Source organism: Solanum lycopersicum, chromosome 1 (assembly GCF_036512215.1).
Source record: "Solanum lycopersicum chromosome 1, SLM_r2.1".
Taxonomy (NCBI): Eukaryota; Viridiplantae; Streptophyta; class Magnoliopsida; order Solanales; family Solanaceae; genus Solanum; species Solanum lycopersicum.
This window is the reverse complement of record NC_090800.1, coordinates 90,824,071-90,851,586: the sequence shown is the minus strand read 5'-3', so window position 1 is coordinate 90,851,586 and position 27,516 is coordinate 90,824,071. Positions and strand designations below refer to the sequence as shown.

At 28.6% G+C, this 27,516-nt stretch overlaps 2 protein-coding genes across 2 annotated transcripts; both read right to left on the bottom strand.

Annotated features, from left to right (window-relative positions):
* Window positions 1–9,379: 9,379 nt before the first annotated feature.
* On the bottom strand, window positions 9,380–10,649 carry ZF2 (protein). The gene has a single exon (NM_001279257.2). The coding sequence runs from the start codon at window positions 10,521–10,523 to the stop codon at window positions 9,591–9,593; it is 933 nt and encodes a 310-aa protein (NP_001266186.1). The 5' UTR covers window positions 10,524–10,649; the 3' UTR covers window positions 9,380–9,590.
* Window positions 10,650–18,871: 8,222 nt separating this feature from the next.
* LOC101266983 (mitotic checkpoint protein BUB3.1) lies at window positions 18,872–24,906 on the bottom strand. Its single transcript, XM_004230654.4, has 9 exons — window positions 24,354–24,906; window positions 23,947–24,077; window positions 23,570–23,652; window positions 22,620–22,886; window positions 21,789–21,864; window positions 20,985–21,065; window positions 19,448–19,526; window positions 19,260–19,360; window positions 18,872–19,166 (listed from the first exon to the last, which is right to left on the bottom strand). The coding sequence occupies exons 1-9, from the start codon at window positions 24,468–24,470 to the stop codon at window positions 19,079–19,081; spliced, it is 1,023 nt and encodes a 340-aa protein (XP_004230702.1). The 5' UTR covers window positions 24,471–24,906; the 3' UTR covers window positions 18,872–19,078.
* Window positions 24,907–27,516: the final 2,610 nt, after the last annotated feature.

The window sequence follows — 27,516 nt, the reverse complement described above, 5'->3', positions numbered from 1 at the left end:
AATATTTCAAAAGTAAAAACAACAGTAATAAACTATCATTCTTATAAATTCTGACCAAATTTTCTCGCGAATTTTTCGATTCTATGAACTAGAATGGAGTATAAGACGGGGATAGGACATAAATGCAATAGAAGAAACAGGCTGGCGTTGACAAGGAGGTTGATTTTAGAGTTAATATAGGTCCAGCTTTAGCATTAAATATTGAGTGTAACTGCAGAAATATTATTTCAGAAAAAAAAAATCAGATCAATTAATTCTAATGTCTACAAAAATAATAGCTTTCTTCTTGTCAGTTCTAAATTAGAACCTACAACCAATAACTCCTCTTAATTAATTTTGAACTCCTAATAAGAATTGTTGTACAAAAGCTTTGCATAATTTATTATGGTAGGTAGGGACCTGATTTTGAGTACATTTTGTAATCAATTAAAAAAATACAAAATCTACCTTGCTTAGTATGAAACAAATCCAAGTTTGAATATTTTGACTAATAAAATTAGACTTTCAAATAAGGCAGTTCACATAACTTTAGTGTCAAACCCAAACATTTAGGGTCCGTTTGGATGGGATTAATAAAAGCAGCTTTAAAAAAGTACTTTTGAAAGTGCTGAAACTTATTTTTAAAATAAGTAGTTATGCGTTTGGATAAAAGTGCTGAAGTTGTTATGCCAAACGTGAAAAAGGGAAAAATGAAAGAAAGAGATGTTAGGGTTATATGGGTAATTTGGAGATTGTATAAAAATATTAAGGGCAAAAAAATAAAAACGTGGTCAACTTAAAACAGCTTATAAGCTAAAAAAAAAACACCCCTACCCCAACTTTTAACTTTTGGCTTAAAATAAGTTTTTTTTTAACTTAAAATAAGTTATTTTGAGTATTGTCAAACAGTTAAATGAGTCAAAAATCAGCTTTTAAGTCAATTTGACCAGCTTTTAAGCTGAGCCAAATAGGCTCTTAATCACTTGAATAAATAGTTGCAATTAGAGGAGTCAAAATCAATTCATAAAATTATGACTCGCTTCATCTGTTTGGGTTTGAACGATGTTAATGATATTCGCTTAATTCAATTCATTTTAATACTCAGCTAATATACAAGCCAATTAGATATTAACTTTGTTAAAAATATTTTTAAAAGATATTTTTCATGTCTTGTACAAAGAATTAAATACCAATTGAAATTAAACAATTACAATTCAAAATTTGATATATCATAGCTAGTAAAAAAGAACAATTTTTTTTTATGTATACTCTTGCTAAATTAATGTTGTGTGTGTGTGTTTTTCTCTCTCTCTCCTTGGTTTGTTTTCAATCAAAGGTACATCCTAATATTTTCTTTAAAAAGCAAAAATCATAGAGTGCATAGTTGTGCAATTATTGAACTTTGGTACCACAAAAATGATTAACCTAAAAAAGTAAGGTAGCTATTTTTTGAGATTATAAAGTAGAAATTATGTCATTTTTAATATATAAAAGAGAGCCGATTTATTGACTTGTACGATAAAATAAGGGTAGCTCTTGCTATTAAATGTTGCTACCAATGGAACCGATAAGCATGGACGGAGGAAGAATAATAGTTACGGGTCTAATTTAATTTAATATCTATGATAGCGTGTTATTTTTGAAATCAAATTTCATTAGAAATTATATATTTAAAAAAGTCTACATAGAAAAATTGAAACAATTATTATAATTGTGTTTTGAAGAGGAGCATCAAGTTAGTAATTCTTGGAATTTTTAACATTTTGAGCCAGCGCAGTAAAAAAGATTTTTATGCTTGATACAATTTTCTAAAATCCTGCTTTGAAACTAAACTTCAAATTATTAGTTTTTCAAATCATAACATTTATAGCAAGTCCGATATGAGTTTTCTATGCTGAATACTCCATCAATCATGGATCTATCTTTTAATAACAAAACAACCCGCAGATAGAATTCACAAAATAATAGCACTTCTCAACTCTTTAAATTTCACAAGTAAAATTTGGAGTTCTTTTACTCGTAAATTTTGATATTTTATGAAAATGGTTACTGGGTCATTGGCCCATTTCTAATTTATTGGGCTAACTTTTACTTATGATCGAAGAGTGGGCCAAGCATGCTACTGGGCTAATTAACTACGACACGAGAGAAGTTTTGCTTTCAAATGTCCATTGGGGAAACAATGATACGTCCGTTGTCTCAATTTATGTGATTCTTTTTGTATTTTGAGAGTCAAATAGTAATTTTATTGACCATAATGTTACATGCGGAATCTTCAACCTTTTTGCAATAAAATTTACATGTTAAGAAACTATAAAAAAAAAGTACTATAAATCACATTGATTGAGATATTTTGAATATATATGAAACTATTTGATTAAAAAAAATTGTTTGAATCTTAAAATTTCAAAACTGATACATAAATTGAAATGTAGGGAAAACTAGGGACGAAAAGAACAAATTATGTTTTATGTTAAAGCATTTCACCATGTTTTCTTAAAAAAATTATAATGATTAAAATAATAATATATATATATTTGGAGTTGAGGACCTATCAGGATATATATTTGCTGTCCAATATGTTATTAAGTTTTAAATTTAGCAAACATAAATGCTATATTTGTATGATAAAGGTATAGTTGCACAATTGCATTTCATATAATAAATTTTATATTTGTCATGAAACATCAAATTGTATAAAATCGCTGACAGGAGCATTAAATTTGTAAAAATTGCTGATACGATTCTCGTTTATGTAAAAGCGACAATAGTATATATATATCAATTAGATAGTTGTATATATGCATCTAATATGTATATGTATGATGATTGTGTTTGTATATCTGAATGAAATTTGAATCGAAATAAAATAATTTTTTTATCAAATTCTTCTCTCGTTTTATACATCACAAATTATACATTGTAATTTATATAATCTTTGTTTGTATAAACCTAGGGAAAAAAAAGACAAAAGATAACGGGGCAGAGGAAGATCTTTATCTATATAATTATAAATGTACATGATAAAAATATATGTATTTGTATTTGTATATATACAATTTTCTCTCACTTTATACAAATATAAACACAATTTATATATTTATATTTGTACAGAATGAAAGAGGCGAGAAATGAAGAGTGGCGAGCGAGAAGTTTGGGAGAGAGACGAATGACAAAGTGTTTATTACTGATTAAAATTACATGAAATTATGATAGTATTTGATTCTAATTAATAATTTGCTATTTCATATGATTTAAATCAATTTCTTTTCCTGTATCATTCTTTTTATTTTTTCATTTTTTATTTTATTATGTCTAACACGCAGCTCTTTTTGGTAACCAATTGTCACTTTTTCCTCATTTGGTTGTTAAAGCATTTAGCAATTTCTTCGCATCGTCGTTATATATATTTTCTATTAATATATAAAATGTTAATAATAAAAAGCAAATCATAAAAATTATTAATATTCAAATCTGTGATAATTTAAAATATTTATTAAAAGAAGGTAAAAAATACGGAAACATACTAAAAAATAATTTAAATTTACGCTCCCTAATTTCGTTAATCGAATAATAATCAACTATTGAATATGCCTCTCCTTCCACCCCTTTACGAGAAGACAATGAAGGACATAAGCAAAACTTCAGTCAAGTCATTGATTTGACCATGCTTCTACATTATATATATATATATATATATATATATATATATATATGATAAAACAAAAAATAATTTAAATAATAATAATAATAATATTTTCAGAATATAATTTCACTAAATAGGAAATTGTATTTTAGTTGGCAGACTTTGTAGAACGTTATAATAAAGTTGGTGAAGTCAAACACACTTCCTATTTGAAACCAAATGGAGGTTAGAGTAAGTTGAATTTTTCATATTGATCTTTAACTCCATAGTGCCTTAGCAGCCTCTCCATTTTCTGTATACATTCAACAATTTATGTATAATATTGTATATAGTATTCGTAGTAGTTATTCACTTGCTTTCTACTATTGACGTCTTCCCATGAGCTCGTATTGATATACATTAGCCTCAATGGCATATTATATTTACTTCTCCACAAATTAGTTGACAAAAAGAAAAATATGACTCTTTCCATCTTAAATAATACGTATCGTATTTCATTTTTTTTCGTCAAAATAAACTGTATGAGCTAATATTTTGAGATATTTATCTTTTGATACGAGAAAAAAATATACTTTTTGTAGTAATATTTCTATGTTAGTCGCTGAATTTTCATTTAAGCTAGCAAATTAATACAATGTTATTAAACTTTGATAATTATTTGTCATGCAATTATTGGTCGATGAAGGAAAAATATCAATTTCGAGGAGGAATAAGCAATTATGCACGAATATCCAATGAAATAAAATCGAATCATCTATCATGATCCTCAAACAATTGTAGTTGGTGTGTTAAATAAATGTATTGAACTAAATGACTTAATAAGTGGATGAGTACCTAATATTTTATTTTCCCTCGCAATATTATGATAATATATATATATATATATATACTAGGTAAATTTAATTGTGATTCGTGTGGACATAAATAATCTTTTTAAGCTTTTGAACAACCTTTTCAATAATTGACTATTATAAGAAAGAAGAAAAAAAGAAATTTTAGTAGGTTTTAAGAATATTTCAACAGAAATTTAATGATTTGACATCATCACATATCTCAAGAATTGTAAATATATAATGAATGATTAAAAGTATCTTCATATCTAATTATTTTTATGTTTTACATAATTTATCATAATTTATGTTTGCTAATATAATTGTCTTGTAAAATTGAGTATTATTTTTATGTAGCGATGAAACAACACTTATTCTGAAATTTTTGACATGAGAAATACATAATTTGATAATTTTATGATTAGAAAATCGTTTAACTATGTACATCGAAACAACATAAATAGATTTTTTTTTGAGAAAATCTACTTGTTTGAGATCGAACGTTCAACACTTTTCGTTATTGATACTTTGTCACTCTAACAAAATTTATAGAAGGAGAAAAATAAATTTGAAACAATATCAAAAATAATATTTTTGATCCTTTTAGAAATACATTCTTTATGAAACTGCTTCTCTGAAGACCCTTCTAAATGTTCATCAATGCAAGTTTATGACTTTTTCAGAAATATATACGTATAATTATTATTTTATGAAAGTACAAGTAGATCAAAATGATGGATTCTAGACTCATTTTAAAGAAATATTTTTGAACATGAAAAAAAATTAAAAATAGATCTAACCTAGATAACTCAAATGATCAACAATGCACTTGAGACATGAAGACCAACAAATCTATATTAATAGACATATATATTTTAGCTTCAAACATTACTTTTATATGTAGTAGTTTTTTTATTTTTTCATATAAGCTTGTCAAAAATAGTCAACTCACACCAAAAATATTTGAAAGAGCCAAATGTGAAGGAAAAAGAAAAACATTAAAAGGATGGACTTTGTGAAAGTAAAATTATATACAAACACTTCAATCAACTTTCAATAATTAAAATATGCATAGTACTCATTGATAATTAGTTAAGTAGATAACTTAAAAAATAAAAGCCAAAAAATATGAGCATGAAAAATTATTAACTCTTAGATGACTGTGTAATGAACAAAACATATCAAAAAGGACACAAAAATTTACTTTTCCAGAAGAAGAAGTTCATATTTTGTTGTTTGTTTTACAATAAGAGAATTTTATTTATTTATTTTATAGACAATAAAGGGTAGTATGAACAAATGTTTATTGTGTCTTATTGAAAATGTTATAATTCTTTGAAAAAGTTATAATCCTTTGAAAAGATCACAACTTTTCATAAAAATCACAATTTTTCGTATAAGTCGCAATATTTTATAAAAATATCAACTTTTCCTAAAAATCGCAACCTTTTATAAAAAAAAAAAATTAGTTTTGAAAATAAAATAAATTTTCAAAAAATCCCAGTTGGTGATAACGCCATATGCAGGCCTAGAATTCCTTTTCTTTTATATATATAGGCTGATTTCGTCACGCCTAATTGAATTTTCAGTAATAATTAGGCAAAATTGTTACTATTTAAGAAGTCAGCATTGTGGTTTCAGTGTTTCCCTAAATATTTTAATTTCTTGGTGATCACTAAGAAAAAACTAGAAACTTTATTATTATTAATGGACAGAAGATAGAGTTGAAAAAATACCAACTACCAGCTTAACACCAATTAACAAGTGGCATGCATGATACTACTCCATCCGCCAATTTTAATTTGTCCACTATTTATCTGATATAGTTTTAACAACCAATTTAAAAAAAATTGTGAAACATCAAAATTTAATATTTATAAAAATGAATCGAAAAATGATCATAGTTAATAATAAAATATAGCGTAAAAATTATAATTTTAATATAATGGAGAAAAAAAATTAACCTAAAAGAGTAGAGTTTTACAATTGATTTAAGGAAAAAAAATTGGATTTATTTGTAGAATGAGTGCGTCTTATAATGCAACTTTTGGCAAGTAACCTAACTCATTAGGCTTTCTAAATTTAGCTGATTCATCAAATCCATTTTTGGGTTTTTTCTACAACCAAAACAAATCGTATTTGGATTAAGGACAAATTTCTGATTTATCTATCGAAAAAGGAGCATTAATTCGGTTTCATATTTAATTAAGTATTATAAATCTAGTTTCAAGAGACATTTTGAAAAGTAACTGAAACTTTTTTGTAATGCATAGTAAAATATAATAATTCCTGTTGATTGAGCCCTTCTTTAAATTATATGCATAACAAAATTTTAATGCATTGAACTGTCATTTTTTTCGTTCTAATTTATCCAAGTGAAAAGTAGTCTATAAGGTCCAATAACATATTTAATCAATACAGCCATATAACCTTTTTCGAAAATTGTTGTTCAAATTAATGTTTTCTTTTAATAATAATAATTAAAAAAATCATAATTGAACCAACAAACAATTTCAGATATATTACATTATTTTTCCTCTGTCTCCACAATAGATTAATTTGGATTGGAACTACACAAATTTGAGGTCAACTAAAGGAAGCCTAACCATATGCTAATTAATAAATTAGTCCATACGTTCCTTAATGAACTCTATGTATAGTCTTATCAGAGCTGTACTCGAATTTAATAATTAATGAATTTAAGCTAAACACATAATACAGTACAAAGACAATGATATGTCTTATCTAGCATTATAATTAATTAGGGTACCATTTTTGTTACATAAAGGTAAGTGTATAAAGTTTAAACTTTTTCACAAAATTAATATGATTAGGCACGATTGAAGTTGATATATCAAGAGATGATGCTTTTAAAACAAGTGTAAATTTATTATTTAACTTACAATCCAATTTGAACACTTCTTCTTACTTGCTAAGTATCTATGACACTTGGGTTAAGTGATAAATGCAAAGTTGCTAGAACAATATATGACAATAGGACTATATACTATGTACTAGAGTGATTGTATATCACCTTGTTATGAGCTGTAAAAGCTACTAGAAGAAGCTATTACAAATATATATATATATCTCTGATTCATAAAGTATATTTTATAAGTGATGTCAAATTACTATGGGTCAACTAATAATGAAATTTTAAAAAAAATTATTAGCGAAAGAGATGATAAAAGATATTAAAATTTTATAAAAATTGAGTAGGCTGAGTATAACTCATCAATATTTAACACACTTGGATCCAATTCAAGTAATGTTTGAATAAGTTAATGACCTGCTAACTTATTAATTTAACATATTTTAACTCATCAATATTTAATAAAAACCGCCGATGGACTGATTTTTCGACTTATACAAACTTGATCAATAAACAACTTTAATGTTGATCAAATATGTAAATAAGCAACAAATTAAATCCTCATAAATTCATTTAACTTTCGTATAAACTTTGTTAACCACCTCCTAATCTTGAATATGGGTGCAAAAGAAACACCATAATAATTAGTAGAAAGAAAGTAGGAATCACTCAATTCCCTGGTTACAAGGGATGGAACTACACTCTTGTCGAGGTGTCCAATTAGATATCTTTGTCGAAAATTATATTGTTTATACAAGTAAAATAATAAACAAAATGAATAAATAACATATTTCGAACACCCAGTAATTTTAAGCACCTTAAGAGCTAAGACTAGTTTATTTAAAAATTTCAATACACATTTGTCCAAAAAAAAGAAAATATATTTGTGTAATTTTTGAACCCCCTTCATGAAATTTCTGACTATGTCATTTTTATTATGTTGTGTAATTTCTCAACACAATTTCTCTGTCATTTTTTTTATGATGTGAAATTTCCATAGTAACAAGTGAAAGTAAAGGCAAGACACTAATGTTGGATCTCATCAGTAAAACACTTGTGTGTTTATGATTTTCATCATGTTAAATCATTATTATCAACTATATATATTCAGAAGTATTAGCTTAATGTAAACATCTACGGAGATTTAAATAAATAAATAAATAAATAGTGTGATGGTACAATTGTGGCTTATATGAGTGCATGCTTTAGCATGAATCCACCGCCAACAAATATATAGTAGATGCATATCTGTGGAGGCTGTAAGCAAAAGACACCTTCTGAGTACAGCCAAAGCAAGCATCACGAGTCTTACGTATCTGGCAAAACAAACACCCTACTATACAAATTCTTGTGAGTGACAGTAAGGTTTAGAATAATATTGACAACTCAAAACAACTAAACACTTAGCTTCCTTCACAATTCCATCATTAATCATTCTTTACTTTAATATTCTAATCACATATCATAGGGGTGACTTGTTCTTTTAAATAAAAAAATAAAATAATAATTAAAGAGGATTCCAAGCCGCGTTATGTGGTGCTTGCTCAAGAATAAAACCTTATTCACAATGCACGTACTCTACACGTTGCCTTGTTAATCACGCACACATATTTCATTTCACTAAACATCCATCATCCCTCATCTCACTCAATTCATGTTTTAGTTCATTTTACTGCTTATTTTGTTGAGCTATAACAAACTAATACTCTTTTTAACTAATGAGATTCGATATATAATATAAAATCTCGACTAATTCCAATTTTTTGTTGAGCTATTATAACAAACTGCTAAGTAATGAGATCCGATATATAATATAAAATCTCGACTAATTCCGATTTGCATCATCATTCATTATGTTATGAATTGAATTGAACATGGAATTAAACAATTGTTTTTTTATTGATATGTTTTTGTTCACCGCCCAAGTAACAACATTCTGCAGATCGTGCTATGGCATGCACCATTATACCCTTATCCACCGTCCTTTAAATTTCCACCTAGTATTAACCAATTCAATGATTGACTGACTGAAATAAATAATAAATTCATGAGTAAATAAAAAAGAATATTGTATTGAAATAGTAGAAAATGTAAAACCAATGAATAACCTACTGTTTGCTTCTATACATAATAATAATAATAATAAAAAGTAGTACTTATCAATGTTTTTACTTTTTTTCCCTAAAATGTATATATTAAAATAATATCATCACATGTAAAACCAATTAACTAATTTGACTTAAAACAGAATTCAATCAAATTTTCACTCGAAAAATAAACGCGGCTTCTTAGCAGGCATTGGACTTTCCACTTCTTGTTCAATCGGATGTTGAGTTCTACCTCCGCAGTCGATTGTCAGATCCAATTGCCATCCCGGCGAGGCAGGCATGTTTAGGTCAAAGTCACGCGCAATCGGAGTCGACGCGCCGCCGCCGCCGTTGCCGCTTCCGCCGTCTGATGTAGTCACAACGCTTCCACTATGAACGCCTCCGCCTTCTCCGCCACCGCCGATATAACGATTGTTACCGCCGAGTTTTCCTTCGTAGTGGCGGCGTTTGTGTCCACCCAAAGCTTGTCCAGTTGGAAAAGCCTTTTGACAAATAGAGCACACGTGAGAACGGCCACTCGGATTCAGAGCAGAGATATTAACGCCGCCGCCGCTAGTGGAAGTAGACGTCGACGGATTGCTATCATCGTCTCCGGTGGCGGGAACGTTAATTTTACGGTGACTTGCTTTATGCCCACCAAGTGCTTGATAAGAAGTAAAAACTTTAGGACACTCGCTACACCTGAATAATTGCTCTGTTTTTTCTTTAACAACAACCGGCTTCAGTAATTGCTCTGTTTTTTCTTTATCAACAACCGGCTTCAGTAATTGCTCTGTTTTCTCTTCAATAAAAACCGGCTTCAACTCGGCCGGTTTTTTCTCCGTTTGTTCAACACCAATCGAACCGGTTCCGTTTCCTTTTCCTTTCCCGAATCCAGTACCGTCATCGTTAGCGAGCATGAGTAAACAGAGCGCTAAATACTGATCTCTAGTTGGTGGATTTTCAATACGTGGTCGTTTCGATCGTTTACCTTTCGCCCACGAATCCAAATTATGTGAATCATCATCAATCTCTTCAAGCGGTGGTAGCTCCGCCACCGTGGGTGACAGCTTCGCCGCCATGGGTGACTTCAAAGCTTCAATCGACATCGAGAATAAAAGTACAAAGATATACAGAGAGAGAGAGTAAAATTGAGATGAAAGTTGAGTGAATTAGGACTGAAAGAGAAGTGTGTGATATATATAAGGGGTTAGGGTTTGGAGAATTGGAAGTTGCGTATGGAGTGGCGGTGAACAAGTTGTACAGGTTAGTATAAGCGTATAATATATAGTTTTTAATTCCTAATTCAATTGGGTTAAGGAAGAAAATATTAACAGGAATTGACACGTTTAGACATGACTTGTATCGGAGTCGGTCAAGTTAAGTGTAAGAAGAAATACACTGTATAATTATGGTAAAAGGATTTAAGCTTATGACTCAGCTTTTTTTAATTTGACTTATTCTATGGTCAAATTAAGAAAGAGTAGTGGATTATTATCACTATAATCAAATTACTTGGCAATATCGACTTAGTACGTTCGCAACTACGTAATCGCCTAATTGATTTTTATTTTTATTTAATCTATACATATAAATTAAACTAAAAGTTTTTTTTTTTGTTGTGATAAGCATGAATAATAACTTATGGAAATTGACCATTTGTCAGGTAGTTACTACCGTGAAACAAGACAAGTCCTATTTTTTAAAAGCTAAAGCAAAAGATGACTTTTTAGAAAATCAAAAAGTGGAATATTACAAAAAAAAAAAAAAAAAAAAGTACTCCTACTCTTACTTTGTTCGTTAATTTTATATACTTTTTAGGTAATTATTAACCTCTTCAATGAATAAATGAAAAAAAAATATATGTATAGTTCCTCACCATGACTCTGCTTATATTCACTCAATTATTTTTCTACCGTTAAAATTAATAAATTAAATGTAGGTAGAGGGCATGAGACTTTATGAAGTGATGAGATACTTGGTTAGCTTTATGGTTGGGCATCCATCTAGAAAGACACCTATGTTGTACAAAATTTGACACGTGTTTTTTTATGATGATTAAATTAATATTATTACACAATTTTCTAGAATGTAATAGATCTCCTTTGATTGGTAACAAAGTGTACTTTTTGACATGGAGTATCAACTCTAGTCTAGTCTAGATAGGAACAAATGTGATGTAGAAAATATTAGATATTTATCTCTTCATTTATTTTTCATACTATATGTACTTGTCAATTGCTAAAGCCTTTTTCCTGTTTTTTTTTTTTTCTTCTTTCAGATATTTTATTTTAATTTTAACGAGTGGATAAGTGAGAAAGGAGATTTTTAACTTCCAATACACATTAATTATTATTTATTTAACACTCGAACACGTAGCTAACAAAGAATAGAGTAGCAATTTTTTCTTTTTAACCCTGGTATATAGCTCACAACTATTATAATTTATATCACAATTTTAATTCTTTAGTGAATATTTCTTGTGCATTGAGTGAATTTCTTATGTGTTATCATCTATATAGGAGATGTGAATTGTAATAGATAAAACTTATATAACAAATTTAACTCAAAAAATAATAACGGAGGAAATTTAGCACGATTAATTTATGTAAATAATTACCTATTTATCGTCCAAACCAATCGAATCATCACAAGGAACTATAAATTTTTTATTATGACGATAATATTTAAAAGATTTTGTTTGATTATTATGTAATTTATAGTCTTATCTTTTCAAATATTTCAAGCTTATAAATCTTACTTATAAATCTTATGTAATCCACGTTTGAATAATTAATAACAAAAATAAAATAGTTCACTCATTAAATATAGAGATAAGTGTTAAAAACATATTTAAATCATCTTTATTTTTTAAATTACCTAAACTATTGAAAAGTTGAAGTTTTATATCTAAATCACTTTTTATTTTGACAAACGCACATTTTACTTTTATATCATTTTCCCTTTCTTTTATTTTAAAAAAATTTCACATCATACTCCACATTGATAAAATATTCAATCTTGACAAAAAATAAATAAATTATTAATTTACTTAAAATTCAAAACTTTAAAACTAGTATAATCTTTATAAAATAAAATGTAAAATATTTCTTAGCTCATGCCACCACTTCCTCACACCTCTCACCACCACCCCGGGTCATTTTTAAAATTTTTTAATTTTATTCAAATTTCTTTTATATAAAAGTATTTTATTTTTTTACTTCTTTTCATCCCCCTCCTAAAATCTAATTTAAATATTATTTTATTTTTTAATTAATAATTCTACCATCCCACTTCTTTATTCAATATTTTTGGGTGTATAGATATACGTATCAAAAATATTTTATTTGTTGTCATAAGATCTTTTTTAATTTTTCAGTTATTTGTACTATATTTGATGCATGAGTAGAATTTTTTTCTAAAAATATATGTATGTGTATATTTAACAGAAAATGAGATAAATGTAAAAAAACAAAAACGCAATTTCTATCTGGGGGAGGAGGCGGGGGTGGGGGTGTCTGGTCTTTTGTTTTGTTTTTTTTTTTTTTGGGGGGGGGGGGGTCTGCATGGAGGAGGCGGTGAGTGGAGTAATCTTTTATATGGATATTAATATTTTAATTTTTAATTAATATTAATATTTGATAATTTAATTTTTATCTTGGTAAAATATTTGTAGAATGTTATGTGTCAAGTGTTTTTCAAATAAAAAAAAGTGCATTATGCACATTACTAAGGTGTGTTTTTCAAATGAAAAAGTATTAATTTATATATAAAAATTACATTTTCATAATTTAGATATAAAATTAAAAAAAATGAATAATTTGAATGTATTTTTATACTTTGTCTCATGTCAGTTCTTCTCTCGTATCTTGTTAGTATAATCTTACTTTGATCCTTACACATATAACTTAATTTTATGCAGATTGCTTCTTTTATGGATAAAAAAATCATTTTTTTAATTCTGCAATCACATTTTACATTCACTAATTGTAAAATCATACTACTAAGATTTTAATTATGACATACTTATCATAATTTATCACGTCATGCTGACGTCAAAGATGTTTTAAAATGGTTTCTTCTCCATTGCAACAATAGACAAATTTAGAATAATAATAAAAAAAAAAGTTTGTAGTGAAGTGAAAAGAGTAGTGTGAAGACAAGAAACACGGCACGCAACGTGTAATATGTTGTGTGCGATGGATTTTGCAACACGTGTACACAAAACATTCAGATGAATAAAAAGTCAACACGTGGCGGCAGCTTCCTCAATATTTGGAACAAGTTAAACATACCTTTAAAGAAGAGCCCTCTCCAAGCACCATACAAAATTTGACAATATTAAACAACACACCAAATTAACTCAATCTATTTATTTATATGTGATCAACTTCTATTAGTAATTCTGAGTTTTGAATAGGAAAAGTTTTTGAAGAAAGAAAGTGTTATGCATAAATATAAATCAATTTGACTTTAATAGAGAGTATACATATGAATGAAAAAATAAAACGAAATATATATCCTTAACAATTTGTTGTAGGTATACATATTCGCATATTTAATTTTATCAATTAAATAGTTTTTTCCTTCAAATTTATAGAGATCATTTGTGCATACGCGACTTGTAAATCAAATTAAGCGACTAACTATATATAAGATTAAAAAAAATACGAAATATGTTAAAATGAACATAATATTACGCATCTACTATAGTCGAGGAAAAAAAGATAGACTAATATTAATTAATTACATTCATATTTTAAAAAAAAACAAAACATAATAAACATTTAAATATATGATTGGAAAAAGGAGAAACGAGAGGGAATTATAAAGTGTTGAATTAAACTCCAACTTAATCAAGAAAGTAAACTCTAACTTAATCAACAAAGTAAAAGATTAGATAATTATTTAAAAAATTAATTTATAATATATAATTTATATATTTATGAGTTCTGGCAACTGAGCACTAACATAATTGGTGGGCGATATCTACGTTTAATGCGTTCCCATAAATGTATTTGGAATTTAGTACAAAAATGCTACTACTATTTTTACAAATTAAAAGTGGATTATAATTGATAATTATCAAATTCCAATCTTGTTTACGTTTAGACAAAAGTCTCTCCCCAACAAACTTTTTGCCGATTCTTAAAAACAAGAAAATATGGTTCACAACAAGTGGCCAAACTCAAAATTAATTAATTAATGTCATGGATTGTAACATAATAGTAGGTGCTGGGGTTAGAATTTTTAATATAGAAAATATTGAAAATTTTACTTTATCAATGAAATATATCGTGTGGTTCAAATTTAATGAAAATATCAATACAGAATTCAAACATAACAAAGAAATAATTTATGTCTACAAACATACATAAGTCATGTAACTTAACTTTATGTCTTGTAGATGTATTTTCAAATCCCAAATAACACCTTTTTACTCTGTTTTAATTAGAGTAATATGTTGAATCATTTTTAATTACACAATATTTTACACCTTTGTAGTGAAATTCTTTTAGCTTAAATTTAAATTCAGTTAGATTTTAATGTAAATATCGAATAAATTTATATAAACAAAAGTCTATTAAAATAATAGTTAAGAAAATAACATTTTGCATACGAAAATAATAGATATTTTTTTTATATATATATTTAGATAACGATATAATCATTTTAGCAAACTGACCAAATATATAACTTGCACTCTAAATATATGATTTGGTTATATCGATCTGTATATAGTTTGGAGCAAACGCAAATTATTTGGCAAAAGCTATGTATTGCAAACTGTCACCACTTCATTCAATTCCACTTTACACCAGTTTTATATATCAATTGTTCCGTGCCAATTATCATCAATGCCCAAATATTTTGTATCCTCCCCCCCAAAAAAGGAAAAATATATCATATTGTAGACATAACTAAGTACATAATTTTTCTAATTTTCAATTTAATTTAGGTGAAATGGACATATAATTCAACATAAAGATATTGAAACCCGAATTTTATTGCTGAAGGTTCCCTGCATATTTGACACATAAAAAACATGAAGCTGAGATATAAAGAAATCATGTTAATATATAATTAAATGAATAAGAATATATTCTCTTTATTAAAGTTCAATGTATGTTGTGTTGACGATTATATATGATGATTTCCTATTTGTAAATTAAATAACGGCCTAACAAAATATCAAATGAAAGTGATTTTCTTGTTCTTCTCAACTCAATCCCTTTAGCGAGAGTATATAATGGGTTAAGCTTGAATGTGTTGAGATTGAACCTAATTCTAATTATCTTGAGCCCAACTCTGCGAGTTATCTATGTTTGAGTTCATTTTTGACACTCCTACTATGGCATATACTCGTTCTATTATATTTTATAAAGTAACTTTCATAAGTCAAAAGGTATTTGTGTTGTTATATTTATATTTTAAGTTTTTTTTTTATTTTTATATTCAACTAGTTATATATGTATATAAGTAATTACTTTAAAAGTTGATGAAATTATTTGTTTTAAATCACAAAATTTTTTGTATTTACGTAATTATATACAAAACTACTTTAGGGATTTGTGTATATACAAGTACTATATGCATATTTTTATTTATACATGTACAATTACTTGTATATGTATATAATAATTACTTTACTATTTGATACAAATCAAACGATTTATATTCATTTTATTTATATTAGTATATAAACTTATATACATTAAAAGTTTAGTTTTCCAAAAATAAGTTTGTATAGTTTTTCTGTTGCTATAGAATTCTTTTTTGAAAAAATATTTGATTTTGAATACTTAGCTTAAACCATGAGATCATGTAAATGCTTTTTAATGTATTTAGGGCTAATGTTACTATTTAATAGAAAAGTAAAATATAGTACAATTTTTTTAAAAATAAACATTTTATACAAATTAAAAGCTAGATAACAAATTAAACTACATTCATAGAATGTAATTCTGTAACTATACCCATATAATGTTATTTCATAAATCCAATTTGCTATATATGAAACTTTTTCCAAAAAAAAAGTACTATCTAATTAAACTTATCACTTGAAAAGAATTAGTTTTAATCAAAATTACATATATAACATATCTTTCAAATAAATAAATATTCCTAAATAGGATCATAGTCCAACTTTTTCTATGGAGAAAACCTAATTCAAAAAGACAATTATTTTTATGGTATTTCTAATTTATTTTGAAGATACATTTTATTTTTTTATATTGTTTGTTAATAGGTAAAGAGAAGTTATGATCGCGAGCAAAACAAATTTTTTCTTCAATTTTAAATTAATTTATAAAAAACATTTTTTAAATTTTACTAATATACGCGATTAAGTTAACTAATTTTAAATACATTCAAAACTGATTTTTTAATTTGTCCGTTTGTGCATGTGGTTTATAAAATAAATTATAATGTCTTTTTGTTAACTGATAGTTATTAATATACTTTTTTAATCTTGTAAATTAAACTTGTGTCTTTTTGTAATTGAATTTGTATTCAAATAGGATTTGGAAAAAGAAAAAGGTTTATATAGGGGTTTAATTGTGTTATTGCAATAAACAATTAATAGGAGTGTTTCTGTATTTAAATGCTTTTATTTTTCTTTCCATCACTTTAACAATTAATAGGAGTGTTTCCGATGAGGGACAAATACATAAGAGGACTTTTCAAATTTCCAACTATTCAAGTACTCAACTTTTCAAATTTCTCTCCATCTCTTTATTTCTCATCAATTCTTGCTACATATCCAACAATTATTATTTCAATCAAACCAAACCAAACGAATCTACAAATTTTAACTATGACGAATTTAATCAACCATGACTAATATAAGTTGACTTGTAAGGATTTGACTGTTACATTTGTCATGGTTGATTAAATCCTTACAAGTTAGTTTTTATAATAATTAAAAGCTACATAACAAATTAAATTATATCGATAGAATATAATTATGTAAATTAGTTATTTCATAGATTCAGTTTATGGTATATGAAATAATTCCTAAAAAATAATTTTACCATCAGATATTAGTTAACTTTGACTATGTCTACGTGGTGTACCCAACTCTCTCTCGATATATATGCACAAATTTTATATCTATATTTATAATGAGATTATTTTTAATAAATTATTAAATTTCTGAAAATTATTTTATCGAACGTTTTCGAAAAAATGTCAGAAGGCACGGAAGTTTCCTGACCCATTAGTGTATGACTCATCAATAGTGATTATCCATTTAAGTATTATTATTATTATTATTATTATTTACAAGATTAAAATTAAAATGTATATTATACTAATTGAGTTTCTAGATAGTTCAGTTCCAACTCTGGAAAGGTATTTCAGTAAGGCACTTATCTACATTCTATATTTGTTTCAAATTAATAAATATATGATATTTATTTGCTTATCTATAACACTTAATTATGATTAAGTATAATTTCGAAGGTGTTACTTCGAAAAATACTACAACAAAAAGCAACTTAGCAAATGGAACTTATTGCGTGTGTTGTCTCATACACGATAATTATACTTCACTATTAAGAATGGAATACAGTATCAAAATTGTACAAGTAATTCCCTTCTCAATCATTATTCTATTCTGCAATGTTTATATTCTTCCTTCCCATTCATCACCTTGTTCCACTTTCACTTAAATTGCTTAATTTGCTCCCAAATAACTGTTGGTGTCGTGTCAATATATAAACACTATTTTATCGAATATAGATTACGTGCTATTTCCCACCAATATACGTTAAGTTGATTACCTATGAGCCAATGTAACGATTACTTGTAAGAAATTAACTCTAGCATGCTTGTAGTTATGGCATAACAAAGGAGTTACTTTTTCTAGATTCGGACGTATTTACCATGTATTTAATAGTATAAAGAATTAATTTATCGAATCAGTACTAGCTAAATGAGGGGGAAAATTTCATTGTTGACAGTTGAGAGAATAATTGGCTGTAAATGGAAATCATGAATACTGTGAAAATTTATCTATATGGTGTTTATACATTGAATTACTAATGCATAAGAAACAATAAAATACAGTGAAATCCTATATAAATAATACATCAATAATAATAAACTCGGTGAAATCCACAAAATATGCTATGATAACTTAAATTGATTTGATGTATATAGGCATATGAAAAAATGAACCATCAATATTTACCCACGGGATCCTTACCATGAAAGAATAGTAAAGACGTTTACAAAGTGGCACGGCATTACAATTATCTGGAATCAAATTGCAATTGAAGTGTTAGTGAGATAAAATGAGTACCCAAAAATGCATTTGCAGCCTGGTTGAGTAACAAATATACACAGGTTGATGGCCAAAAAACTGTTTTCATTCCTGAAGCATTTGACCCCAGAGCGATTATAGAAAACGGTAAACAACCAATGGAAAAAAAGGCAACCATGCTATTGCACTATCTTCAGAAAATGAGGCTGCGGAATGTCATAAAGAAGGTACAATTGCTAAGTGGATAATTACAAATTTCCAACTGTTCTTTAACATTTCCAGTCGAGGGAATTGGAGTCCTGGAATTCAAACTGGCATATGAAGTAGATAAAATATTTTTTGTTTTCAATATATGATAACAAGTTCAACACACAGAAGATGGAGGAGGATTTCTAGTTTTTATGAGGTAGGATTTGGCAAAACTTTTGGCTTTGGCTTCACTTCAACTTCATTTACACTGCGGACAAATATGGCATCCGGCTCATGACTGCAAGGTTAAACCACAGAGTTAAGTCTTATGGCAAAGTGAACAACTATGGAGTAACAAAAGAAGTTAACAAAATAAAAAGAGTGTTCTTACGGCTTTTCTCCCTCTTCAAATGTATAACTTGATGCTACAGCCAAGAGTTTACCATCTCTGCTAAATGACAACGCGGCAACGCTTGAAGGATACTTAGGGTACTACAGGTTGGTCCAGTAAAAACAATCAACATACCTGTCAGTAGATACAGTGTGATAGAAACCAAAGGGGTGTCAACAAATATTTACCTGATACAGCCTCTTTTTGTTGTTACCATCCCAGACATTAACATAACCATCACAACCACCAGTGGCGAAAGTACCATAGCTGCAGTTAACATGGATATGGTTGTTAACCAAAGAACATTTAAGATCAAGTCAGCAGTACGAAACTAAAACACATGTCACACATCGAAACATATCAATGAACCCAGTGTTTTGGGAAGCGAGAAGCGGAAAAAAGCGACGAGGGCTTGCTTCACAGAAGCGAGAAGCGTGAAGCGAATTGCGCGCTTTTTAAAAAAAAATGACATTTAGTATAAAAATAAAAAAATATTAAATAACTAAATAGAGGTAATATAGTCTTAGATTGAAAGAAATTACATAGGCAAAAATACTCATAAGTCATAACATATAAAGCAAAAAATCAAAAACATAATTAAATCACAAAGATTCAACAAGGCTGCTAGACTGATCACAAAAAAAAAAAAAAACAGAGAAGGCAGCAGTAAGTAATAAGAAACAGAGCAGGCAGCAGAGATGAAGAAAAGAAGAGAAGAAGAAGAAAAAACTAGAGTAGTCGAAACTCAGAAAGATGAAGAGATGAAGCACAGGCGAAGATTGTATATTTCAAGAGAAAAGAAACTCATAGAGATGAACTAATAAACATTAGCTAAAAAAGAGATGAACAAAAAGTTACCTGCAATCGCGGTCCAGGTTGAAGAGAGAGGCAGCCTCAGTCAAGATCGTCATAAGAGAAAGAAGGGAAAGAAGTATTGGGAAAGAAGAGTCGCGAGGAGAGAAAGAAGGGAAAGAGTCGTGAAAGAAGAGTCGTGAGGAGAGAGAAGGTTATATTTCAGATTATTTTTAAAAAAAAAAACTATTTTTTTTTAAAAAAAAAAACTAATTGTCGCTTTTTTTATAAAAAGCGCGCTTTATTGCGCTTTTGCCTTAGGGGTCGCTTCTCGCTTCTTCATCTGAAGCGAGAGCTTTTTTCAGATCGCCTCGCCTCAAGATAAAAAAGCGCACAAGGGTCGCCTCGCTTTGAAGCACGCTTTAAGCGCGCTTTTCACAACGCTGAATGAACCAAACAAGCAAAATCAAGGAATTTGCTACAAATGGGCCATCAAAAGTGTTAACATAAATCAAAACATTTATGAAGAAATTAAACACATGTCACACATTGAAGCATATCAATGAATGTAACAAAAGGCAATTGCAAAAATACACTGTTAATATAAATCCAAGACACAGATTAATTGAAATTTCAGATATTTTAAGACCATTAATTCTGAAATGTCAGGATTCAAGGCAGTTATGATTCAGATGAGATGTTATCACAAAAGACATCACCCTTATTCAGTCTTGGACATCCCAAGAGAACCACTTCATTTCTACCAAATCGTTATGAAATTTGATCCATAGGACAAAATATACAAAAATACATGTCCTGCTCCGCTAGTTTGAGGAAATATTTCTCATAATATCAGCGATTAAACATTTTGCTGAAAGTTACTCCGTTTATTTAAACAAGAATAAAGGAAGTTGAAGTGAAGTTGGGACTCACATAGGGTGAAATGCAATTGCATTTACAGGGTACACGATATCTCTTCCAGCTTCAGATTTCCGATGACATTTAAATGCATATCTGCAGAGTAAGTCATTTCATTACATATGAATAATGCCAAATAGACAAATGACCTACCTAGCACATTGCAAAATCACTTCACATCCTTTGTGTTTTGGAGAAAGCTAATCGTAAAAACTAATCTATAACATGGTTCCCCATTCCCATTTCCAATTTCAGGAGGACTAGCTGTCTCTATCTCGTTATTGAACCATTGACAAACTTCATTTCACAATATACAAAAGGCCACATTAGAATTTCATATCAAAGATGAAAGAAAACAATCCAGCAAAAAGTTAACTGGACATTAAAGGTCTATTCAAAATTATATTTCACATAAAGACTTTATTTCCCATTCAAATTCCTTGATTGTAGAATGATTCTCTGTTTGTACAGACCATTTTGTCTGTCTGTACAGTATAATGAGCTCAAAGAATATTATCTTTAACAGATTTAAGTTAGATACACAGGCAATGCGGTTTAACTTGTGGTAGCAAATTAATTTCCCTTTTTAATATATCACTATTATTACTTATCATAAAGATTAACTGTAATTATCTTAAAAATGACTTAATTTTATAAATATTTTTCACTGTTAGAGCATAAAACTTAAACTCCTCTTCAATAATTACATTCTGTTCAATACCAAAAACAAGAAATCATCAAATATAACCAAAGAAAACACAAATAGAAGTCTTTTGAAGAAGTACAACATGGATAAAGATTGTTAGCAAATTTACATACTTCTTCGATTGACCGGACTCAGAAAGATCAAAAAATTCCATTGCAACCCGACCTTCAACTGAACTTAGAGCATAGCCTGCAAATTACACTTATAATGAGAATAGCTAGGCAATGCATCAAAGAAACCAGAAAATTGATGAAAGCATAAGTCTTAATCGGAACCAAATGCTCGGTTGAAGCTCTAACATTCATGATCCAATAAGTTAAGTTTCCTTCATGCCAAGAATTTGCTACAAATGAGCCATCAAAAGTGTCCTCCAAACTTCAACAACATTGATCATGAAAGACTTCAGATAATATTTGTGTGTCACTAGGTTTTTCATACAGATAATGATGTAAATGTGGTTTTATGGTTTATTTCAAATTAAGGATTGACTCTTTAATTTAATGGATCAGATTAGCTCATTTACTGAAACCACCAGATATTACAGAACTGAAAGTATACACCGGTTTTTAAATTCAACCCTGGAAGAGCTATACTCACAATTTTATTTTGACTACTGAGACTCCAGAAAGATATATATATATATGTGTGTGTGTGCGTGTGTGTATATATATATATATAAAAATAACTGATACATCTAGCGCTTGTTAATCTTTTTGACTCTGAAAATTTTAAATAACATAGAGTGGAAGCCCTATGAAAGTAGGCAGTTGTGGTGATGGATAATTGAGTCCAATACAGTGAAAATGGACCCCATGATGTCAATCATTAGAGTTACCTGCAATTAGCTCTAAGATAGAAAAAAGCAGAAACCTTGCAACCAGAAGTCCAATATTGAACCATTAAAACTCTACAATGGAGCAGCAAATAGAGATAAAGGAATAAACCTGTTCCATTAGGATAACACCGCACACATCTAGTTTGATACTTCAAGGATGATTCCCTCCGCTGTTCAGGTTGATTCATGTTCCGCAGGTCATAGACATTCACATGTCTTCCAGCAGTTGCTACAACTAACCGGTTCCCAACAAGGGAGAGAGAGTACACACGCTCTGGTTGTGTATAAGTTCCAACAAGAGTATGCTCCTGTCCACTTGCACCTCTAGGATCCCAGCATTTCAAGGTTTTGTCCCAGCTACCAGTTATCACTTGTCCTATGCCACACAAGAAAATCACAGAATTCCAATGGATCCAACTATCAAAACATACAGACTATAAGCTGAAATAATAGAATGCCACCATTGCGATTTCCAATCAACATTTATAGGGTCCACATAATCATCATGGACTAAAGTCATATTGGACCATATCATACTAACTGATGCATGATATTAGGTTAATATTTGACCACAATAGTAAGAGGCATATACTGGGCACTTTTGAAGAGATAGGCAATAAGTTTATGAAAAAGGTAGGTGCACAAGCAACTTCTCTATCCAACCAACCAGAGCTTGAGTTGTGATTGAACTGATTGAATTTCCGTTGCAGAAAATTCTATAGAACCACCAATATATTGGACATATGATTTTCTTACAATAACGTATTACTATCATTTTTGGTAGCTTTACAATTGGGAACATAATGTTGAACAGAATAAGAAAGCATAAGAATTGAATTGTGAAAAAGTGTAAAGATTCTTTCAGTTTTCACTATAGCCTGATTACAAGCTGGAATATGCATAGCAGAATGCACAAGATAATTTTTATCTGACTGGTAACTTTTTTTCAGTCTCCTTATAATTCAAATCAATACTCCACAAAGTCATATCTTAGAGCAGCAAGAAGTAACTTAAATTGTCAATCGAAAATTGTAAACGCCGTGAATTATCTATACTGACCAGTTGCATATGAGTAATCAATGCAGCGAACTGGTGCATCATGCCTTCCCAATATATCCTCTCTTCCAGAGTTGAACACAAGCCTTGAATAGGAGAAAACATTTTCCAGTGAGAAAGTTATTATGACTGAGGTAAATGTTCAAGCAAACACATACTATGCCATAATAAGAACTAACAATATGACATGGATGGCTATGACAGTTGTTTTTTTCCTCCAAAATTGTTACCAGTAACCAGAGAGCCAGCAAATTAGTATACAATATTAAATCCTAGAGAAAAACAATAGAATACTATTCACCAATTCACCTAACATGGATAATTCAGCTATGCACCGTATTTACACACTAGGTAAAATAGTAAACACAACATCATATTACCTTCTAACGGTATTATCAGCACTGGCACTGAATCCAGATGAATCATCGTGGAAGCAACAATCAAGCACTGCACCACCGTGCATGAACTCCCCTCTCAAGGCATTAGCACTTGCATCGTACAAACGGACCGTCTAATAAAATGCAAAGCAATTAAGCTTAAAAATCACACTAAAAATCAAACTAAAGATATAGAAACAACATATCTAGTGTAATACCACTGCGGTGGTATGTACACAGCCTTATAGACTTTCAGCTCAAAGTAAAGCATATCAAAAATCAAGCAAGTAAAGCAAACTAGAATTCAGATTAGTAAGATCTAATAGCCACAAAAGAGATGAAATCCAATAAATTGCTCAAAATTAAATTAAATGAACTCAGAGATTTAGCAATTCAGAAAAGTGAGTAACCTTATCCCAAGAAGAAACAAGGAGGTGATCGCTGTGGTTGGAGAAGCGGAGGTTGGATATGCCGTCCTTGGGCGGGTTTTCGAGCTCTCTTCCGGCAGATTGCGACACCGCCGTCATGATATCGCCGTCGTTCGCTTAAAATGATTGATTTCTGAGTTAAGTACAGGATGTGGGAGCGTATGGAGTGACTAGGGTTTCACAGAGAGTGGAGGGAGAAGGGGAGAGAGAGAGATTTTGAAAAATGAAAAAAAGGTCAGATGAATGCTTCCAGAATTTGAATTCAAATGGGGGCCAGATAGGGAGTAGTAATTGGTTTGGGTTTTAAATTTTGGCAAAAGAATTTTATAGAGCTAAAAGCGAGGTAGGCCTAACGTCTTTTCCGTTTTGCTGCGCTACTACTACTTCGAAAACATCGAATCAAACACAAAAGATTCCCTATCAAATTTTAAATTGTTTACTCAGTATAACTTTCTTATTCAGTTTGTGCCTTGTGAGTATGGGCATTTGACGTGAAAGCAAAATAAAATTTCTTACTTTCTTTCATTTTTTTTTTTCAAAATGGGATGGAAATATGAAATATAATTTAAATGAGGTTATATTATACAAATAAAAAGTTCAATATATATTTAAAAGAATAAAAATGAGGCAAGTCAAAGTAAAATTAAAAGCGTCGAATGGGCAAATAGGATTGAAATTAGAAATATTATAATAGGTTGACTAAATTTAGATTGAGTTTTGACCCGCCCAAGTTTTTTTTGAGCTCAAATGGGCTAAAAACGGTTTGGGGCTTGACCAGTTCAATTTGATCCGATTAATCTTAATAATTTAACATATTAATATTTAACTTTTATAATCACAATTTAAATTTTTTCCTCAAGATTTTTTTTGTTAAAAAAAGTAAAAAATGGATAGTTTGATCCTAAAAGATGTTTAATAGATAATAATTCATGTATACAACATTGGAACATATCTTAATAAAAAAATTTAAAACGAGTTGAAATTAGAAATTGTGTTGGGCTCAATTGAGAGTTCTCTTCAAATGGGTTAAACTTGATTGGATTGAAATTGAACCCAATTCAAATTATCTTGAGTCAACCCTTAAAATGCTGGCAAATTAGGCGGGTTAACTATGTTTGGGTTCATTTTTGACAGCCCTAACTAAAATTGTTCTCTAAATTTCATATGCAACAAGTTATATTTAAAATTTATAAACAATATTTTTTAAATAAAGTAAAAAATAAAATAAAATCCATAGTCAAATTAGTCCTTAGTTATACTGGTCTTACTCTCCTTCCTGTTTGAACTTCTGCAAATGTATTTTTATTGAAAAAAGAGCGAACTTCATTACTTGTAAAAAAAAATCTAAAATTTATGGATTCATTTGCCATTTTACTAAATACGGAAATCATGTTCATAAATAAGGTATTCAAAAAATAATAAGGGTCCAAGTTAGAAGATTATATTAAATTATGACCTTAAGGGAAAAACATTAAATGTTGTAACTTGTAAGTTTTATTTATAAGATTAAATAATCTATATATATATATATATAAATCTGAATCTTGATCCGCTGATGTGGCGCCCTCCAATGGCCAGCATTTGTCAATATCTATTTTTATCTTTTTCTGATTTATTTTTTATTTTTATCTCAAAACAAATACATAAATGAGTAAAAACATCACATTAAATACTATAGCTAATTACTTGCTCAGTTATAGCCCAAAAAATGTAGTCCAACCCATTTAAAACTCAGCCCATTAACATCACATTAATTACCCAAATTAAATAGATTTTAAATTAATTTTTTTAAAAAATTACTCACTCCTCAAATTTGAAATTGTTATAAAGAATTATTTGTTGAATTGCTATCTTTAGACTTTATGGCAACATTTATTGTTATTTCAATTTAAAAACACATTATGATTTTGTTAAAATATTTATTACTTATTCAATCCATAAAAGTTATAGTTATATATAATATAAAATTATTTCTTTCATCTCCTTTATTCGTTTTTATATTTATTCTTTTCCTCTTTTATTTATTTTTACAATTTCATATTTATAACTTATACCTATTAAATTTCTACTTTTAATACTATCATTAACTCTTTTAATATTAAATTTTCATATTCATAACCCCCAAGTATTTAATTACAATATAGACACTTTATAATATATTCTCAAATTTTACCTTTATAAATTCATAATGTGTTGTTTGTTCTCTCCATGTAAATCAAGATTTTTTTTTTATTTCATTGTTAATCTTTATATTATTGTAGGATCGAATTTATTTTGTGGCATAGCTCAACGAAGAAGGCTCTTGGATGTTAGTTTGCCAAAAGGGATGTCGGATAAGAGTAACAAAAATTGTGCATTGATTATACATTATTATTTTTATGTATTTTCTTATGATTAAAAGGAACTAAGAAAGATAGATGTGTTGTGTGTTCTCTCCATGTAACTCGAGATTTTATTTTTTATTTCATTGTTAATATTTATAAATATTATTATTATTATAGGATCACATTCATCTTTTAGGATAACTCGATGAAGAAGACTTTTAAATGTTGATTAGTCTGTCAAAAAGGATGTTGGACAAAAGTTCAAAAAAACTGTGCATCGATCTATATTTCTATTTTTCATTTATTTTCTTGTGATTAAGGTTAAGGAAGATGTGTGTTCTTTTCATTTAATTTCTTTGGATTGAGTTTTCATTATTTCTACTCATGACTATTCTTTTCACTTCATATTTGAAGTAGTGTTTTGCTATTATTATTATTATTATTATTATTATTATTATTACTATTATTATTATTATTATTATTATTATTATTATTATCAAATTCTTATGCTTGACTCGGTGAAGAAGACTCTTGATTATTGATTAGTTTGTCGAAAATAGTGTCGATAAGAGTTTTAAATTTCTACATTAATTTATATTATTCTTTTCACTATGTTCTTATGATTAAAGTCATAAAAAGATGTGTGCATTATGTTTTTTTTCATGAATTTTATCATGTTTGAAGTTTTATGAATTTTTTATTGTCACAAATATGTACCTTTGTTAGATACAAATTAGTTATTGTAATTTTGTCTAGAATATGATAAAAACTCACCTATGTTCAAAATTTTTTAGAAAATATTGATCTCATAATTGAAGATT